General features: G+C 63.8%; 2 protein-coding genes across 3 annotated transcripts in view; one reads left to right on the top strand and one right to left on the bottom strand.

Annotated features, from left to right (window-relative positions):
* Window positions 1–431: 431 nt before the first annotated feature.
* On the top strand, window positions 432–4905 carry SLC25A39 (solute carrier family 25 member 39). Of its 2 annotated transcripts, XM_005429894.2 has the most exons (11): window positions 432–1153; window positions 1233–1292; window positions 1738–1782; window positions 2555–2664; window positions 2788–2855; window positions 2973–3097; window positions 3240–3413; window positions 3500–3609; window positions 3742–3823; window positions 3905–3985; window positions 4063–4905. In XM_005429894.2, exons 1-11 carry the CDS (start codon window positions 1057–1059, stop codon window positions 4179–4181), a joined length of 1071 nt encoding a protein of 356 aa, XP_005429951.2. In that variant the 5' UTR covers window positions 432–1056; the 3' UTR covers window positions 4182–4905. The 2 variants fall into 2 exon arrangements, with proteins under 2 accessions (XP_005429951.2, XP_030920237.1); XM_031064377.1 differs by lacking the exon at window positions 1738–1782 and having other exon boundaries at window positions 1014–1153.
* RUNDC3A (RUN domain containing 3A) overlaps window positions 4903–5301 on the bottom strand; it is a 3920-nt gene continuing 3521 nt past the window's right edge. The window contains exon 11 of the mRNA XM_014310777.1: window positions 4903–4948. Coding sequence (XP_014166252.1) covers window positions 4903–4948 — 46 coding nt within the window. The remainder of the gene's footprint in view (window positions 4949–5301) is intronic.

Genomic DNA, 5301 nt, shown 5'->3' with positions numbered 1-5301 from the left:
ATGGGTGCCCAAAGAGCCCCCACGTCCTGGGGCACTGCAGGGTTCAGGACGGGCCCAGCTCCCCGTGGGGCTGGCACAGGTGCAGGGCTGGGATGGATCCAGCTCTCCCAGCCGGGCTGGGGCTGGTGCCAGGACAGACCCGGCTCCCTTGAGGGGCTGGCACGTGTGGCTTCACGATAGACCTGTCCCGACTTGCAGCCTTGGTTACCCAACAATTCCTGAGCCCGTAAAGGAGAGATTTATGACTTCTCTGACCTTGCGAATCGATGAGTCAGATGGTGAAGGTTTTTTGCGGCATTCCCAGGCTTTAAAGAACCCTGGGTTCCCAAAGCCTGGAAACTCTCCTGCTATGGCCCTGTCGCAGCACGATAATGATCCTCAGGCTGCAGCGAGAGGGAGCAGCTGGTGCTGAATGTGCCGAGGGTCATTTCTCCACATCCTTCTCCCTGGGAAGGGTGTGATATCCCCTGCTTCCCGAGGGCAGCGCACCAGCCCTGGAGGCTGCAGCCTTGCCAAGCCCCAGCGGGATCAGGCAGGAGGTTTCAGATGCCTAAACCCTTCCTGGGATTCTTGTTGCAAACTCACAAGGGGGATCTCCCCCTCCCTGGTGTCCTGCCATGGCTGCCCTGGGCTCTGCTGCCATCCCAGCCAGAGCTGGGGGAGGCTGTCACAGCATGGCTGGTCTTTGGACTTTGTTCCTTCCTTTCCTTAATTTTCCGAGAGCAGGGAGGGGACAGTCCTCCTTCCCCAAGGACGTGGAAGGCTGGACTGTCTCCACCTCTCCAGCCAGGCTGGGCCTGCTGCCAGTGTGGGGCCAGGGGGTGTCACCAGGGCTGGGCTGGCCCTGGGAGCCAGTCCCTGTCACCCCCCAGGCCACCCTGATTATGGGGGGCCCTCGGTGCCGTGTGCTGCAGCGATAGCACGGCGGGCGTGGGACACCTGTGGGACACTCTGCTGGGCTGGGGATGCTGGGGGGGGCTCCAGGGGACCTCATCCCTGGACAGGGACCCCCCAGGCTGGACCATCCCCTGCCGTGTGTTGCAGGGGGACAGTGCCATGGCTGAGAAGCTGCCACCGAGCCCCGGCGGGGGCATCACGCCGCTGCAGCAGATGCTGGCCTCGGGGACAGGGGCCATCCTCACCTCCCTGTTTGGTGAGCATGCTGGGGTGGGTGCTGGGGTGGGGGGCTGGCACGGGGCTGGCATGGCTAAGGGATGGTGGTGTCTTTGCAGTGACGCCACTGGACGTGGTGAAGATCCGGCTGCAGGCCCAGAGGACCCCCTTCTCCAAAGGTAACCCTGCTTGGGGCAGCCCAAGGGGTGTCTCAGCTGGCACAGCTGGTGGCAGGGTGTCTCTGCTCTGGAGCGTGGGGCCATGGCAAGGTGACAGGTTACCATGGGCCCCTCGTCCTCACGGGCCCAGGGGCCCTGCTGGGGGAGCTGGGCTGGTGCTTGGCTCTGTCCTTCCCCCTGCACAGCCCTGTGCCTGGCAGCCCCCAGCCCTGCTGCAGCTGCTGGCCTTTGTTCCAGTCTCCATGCTGCTCCCCTTGGGCTCTGCCCCTTCCTGTGTGGTCACTGGGCTGGGGCTGGCCCCAAGGGACTGGTTTGGTGACAATAGGAACTGCTTGGGAAGTGGCTGTGGGGGCATGCAGTCACCCACAGAGCTGTCCTGCTGCCCAGCCCCGGGTGGTGGCGTGTCCCCTGTGGTTGCTCAGTGTGTCCCCATTGTGTGTTTCAGTGTTGGCAGCGCAGTCAGTGCCCTGGGGCGCTCAGCCGGCCACATGTGAGTACGCCGGGGGCTCCTGCTGCCAGTGGCTTTGCTTTCCCAAGCCTTCATCCTGGTTTGCTTCTCCACTGGTGGTGGCTTGGGCTCCTCTGGCTGTGGGGGCATCCCTGCACTGTGGGGGCTGACGCTGTCCCCAGCCCAGGCTGCCCTGCAGCCCTGCTTTGGGGCTGGCTGTGCCACATCTGTGGGGATCTGTTGTGCAGCTGGCCTGGCTCTGTGTAGTTTTGTCATTCTGTCCTGCTGCCACATCAAAGTCCCCTTGGATTTCTATTGCCCGGTGTCCCTTGTGCCTGGCTTGAGAGCACAGTGGAGGGGCTGATGTCCCCACTGTGCCAGGGCAGCAGAGCCAAGACCAAGTGAGACATAAACCCTCTCCCAGTGCTGGCAGTGGGACCTGCTGTGTGCCCACCCTGCCATGGGGCTGGGTGTCCCCATCCCCTGGTTCTGGCCATGATCAGACCCTTGCTGCAGGGTTGTTCCTCTCCTGTTCTGGCCATGATCAGACCCTTGCTGCAGGGTTGTTCCTCTCCTGTTCTGGCCATGATCAGACCCTTGCTGCAGGGTTGTTCCTCTCCTGTTCTGGCCATGATCAGACCCTTGCTGCAGGGTTGTTCCTCTCCTGGTCTCAGACTGGTGCACACTGTGCTCAAGCACTGAGGGTTTGGCTCCTTCCTGGAAGATGTGGCAGCTTTGGGATCAGATGTGCAGGGCATGGGGCAGAGGGGAAGGCTCTCCCGTGTGATGGCAGTGCTGTTGTTTCCTGCCTCAGGGAAGTGTTTCCTCTACTGCAACGGGCTCATGGACCACCTGTACGTCTGCCAGAACGGCAACGGCTGCACCGCCTGGTACAAAGCCCCCGGCCGCTTCACCGGCACGCTGGTAGGAACTCCAGGCATGGCCAGGGGCCTGCCCACCCCAGAGGGGTGTTGGGGTGTTTTCTGGGGGTTGTTTGTCCTTCTCCCACCTGTAACTGCTGTCGCTGGTGCTCCGCTCTGTCCCCAGGATGCCTTTGTGAAGATCACACGCAATGAGGGCATCAGATCTCTGTGGAGTGGCCTGCCCCCCACCCTGTGAGTTTGGGGATTCTGGCTGTCACCGCCTGCCCAGGCACACAGATTTAGGTCCCAAGCCCCCTGCCAGCCCCCAGGGAGGGCATGTGCCCCTCACTGCCCTTCTCCTCCTCGCAGGGTCATGGCTGTGCCAGCCACCGTGATTTACTTCACCACCTATGACCAGCTCCGGGATTACCTGCACACCCGAATGGGGAGCTGGAACCACTACATCCCCCTGCTGGCTGGGGCCCTCGCCAGGCGTGAGTGCCCCTCCTCTCTGGGTTCCCCCCGTGCCCACTCAGTGCCCACATTCAGTGCCTGGCTCTCCTGGCACGGTGCTGGTGGCTCTGGGACGGCCGCTGGAGCGGACAGAGCTCATTCCCCGTGTCCCTTGTGTTGCAGTGGGTGCTGTGACAGTCATCAGCCCCCTGGAGCTGATCCGCACCAAGATGCAGTCCCAGCAGCTCAGCTACCGTGAGCTGCGTGTGTGCATCCAGTCAGCAGTGGCCCAGGACGGCTGGCTGTCCCTCTGGAGGGGCTGGGGACCCACCGTGCTGCGGGACGTCCCCTTCTCAGGTATGCTGGGGGGCACTGGGGCGTGGGGGCAGCCGTGTGCTGCTGGGGGGTGCCCAGTGGTAGCCCTGGTGTCTCCTCTCCCCCAGCTCTGTACTGGTTTAACTACGAGCTGGTGAGGACGTGGCTCTGCAGGCAGGCCTGGCTGGACGGGGCCACGTTCATGGTCAGCTTCGCATCCGGGGCCATCTCTGGCACGGTGAGTTTGGGACTCTGGGGCTCCCTTGGGGGTGGGAGGAGTGGCGCTGGGATGGTGCTGGGAGGTGACAACAGAGCTGGCACTGGGCAGGAACGCCAGGTCCCGTCTCACCAACCAGTGCCAACCCCACAGGTGGCCGCGGTGCTGACGCTGCCCTTCGACGTGGTCAAAACACAGCGGCAGATCGAGCTGGGAGACAGTGAGGTGCACCCAGGTGAGGGGCTGGGCTCCAGGGGGACAACCAGCACTGCCCATGGGTGCCCCCCAAGCCTCACCTGCTCCCCTCTCCCCACAGTCACAGCCTCCAAGCCTTCCTCCACCTGGCTGCTCATGCAGCGGATCCGCGCTGAGTCTGGCACCCGGGGGCTGTTTGCAGGTGAGGATGTGCCCTGGATGTGCTGAGGTTCCAGGTGCCCTGGTGTCACCCCAGGGCTCACAGCGCTGTCCTTGCAGGGTTCCTGCCCCGCGTCATCAAGGTGGCACCTGCCTGCGCCATCATGATCAGCACCTATGAATTTGGCAAGAGCTTCTTCCAGAAGCTGAACCAGGAGCAGCAGCTGCGGGGATTGTGAGCAGGCCTGGGGCCGGGCTGGCTGTGCCCGTGCCCAGGGGACAGTGCCAGCCCTGCTCCAGCCAGGTGTACCAGGAGCGGCGATCCGCACTCGGCCGTGCAGAGCCCAAGTGCCTTCGTTCCTGCTCTGCCTCCCGCTGCCCGCACACGGAGCCAGGGCCAGCCTGCCCCACTCCCTGTCCCAGCCACGCTGGGGGACATCTGTGCCTGCTGCTGTGACACTGGGGGGGATATGGAGCCCCCCACACCCATCCCTTGGGGCTGGACAGATGCTGCTGCTGGATTCATGGACGCTCTGGCAAGGATGGGGTGTCCCAGGAGACTTGGCCTGGCAGGAGATGGAGCTGGGGCTCTGGCAAGGACCAAACCCCAGACCTCGGGGGCTTCTCTGCCTGCCTGGGCCCCCCAGCCCTGCTCTGCCTGCAGATCTGCCCCTCCTGACCATCACTCACACACAGCCTCGCCTTGCTGGCTCTGCATGGCACGGGGACACGTCAGGACCCTCTCCCTGCCTCTGGACCTCTCCTCCCACTCGGGAGGTCCCCATCGCCTGTCAGACCCTGTGTGGGGACAGACCTCACTGCTGCTCCGGGGGGCCACTGTGCCCCCCATGCCCCATGTTTCACTGCAAGGGCCTGCCCCAGCTCTGCGGGCACTGCCCCCCTTAGCCCGGGACTCATGGAGGGAACTTCTCCTAATTTCTTAAATAAAATAATTGTCTCTTAGTGGAAGGATTTCTCTCTGCGTGCTGGGGGGCTGTAGAGACACCTTGTGGCGGGGGGCACAAGGGGTCTGTTCCCCTCTGGGGGGGTGGGTGACAGGCCAGCTCTGCTTGCTGCGTTTATTGATTCCTTTTGCTCCAACAAGGCAGATGGGGCTGAAATAAAAATCAAAATCACCCAAAACAACCCAAAACCCAGGGGAGGACGGGGAGGAAGGGGGAAGAAGAGTCCTCCCCCTGTTGTGGGGATGCTGCTGCAAGGGGGACAGGCAGCCCCCCACAGGGCAGGGCAGCCGGGGGAGGCCAGGTGGGCACCAGGGGCTGAGCAGACGGACAGCCGGGGCCACGCCAGACCCTCACCCTGGAAGGGGCCTGGCCCCGGCCCCCCCCCCCTCCCCCC

Source organism: Geospiza fortis, unplaced genomic scaffold (assembly GCF_000277835.1).
Source record: "Geospiza fortis unplaced genomic scaffold, GeoFor_1.0 scaffold344, whole genome shotgun sequence".
Taxonomy (NCBI): domain Eukaryota; kingdom Metazoa; phylum Chordata; class Aves; order Passeriformes; family Thraupidae; genus Geospiza; species Geospiza fortis.
Note: the sequence above shows the minus strand (reverse complement) of the source record. Positions and strands in the feature narration are given on the sequence as shown.

Bases quoted from the DNA above. Each gene is read 5' to 3' on its own strand.
- SLC25A39 (XM_005429894.2), top strand. From the start codon at position 1,057: ATGGCTGAGAAGCTGCCACCGAGCCCCGGCGGGGGCATCACGCCGCTG. The intron at 1,154-1,232 runs GTGAGCATGCTG...GTGTCTTTGCAG, and splicing joins CATCCTCACCTCCCTGTTTG to TGACGCCACTGGACGTGGTG. The intron at 3,414-3,499 runs GTATGCTGGGGG...CCTCTCCCCCAG, and splicing joins GCGGGACGTCCCCTTCTCAG to CTCTGTACTGGTTTAACTAC.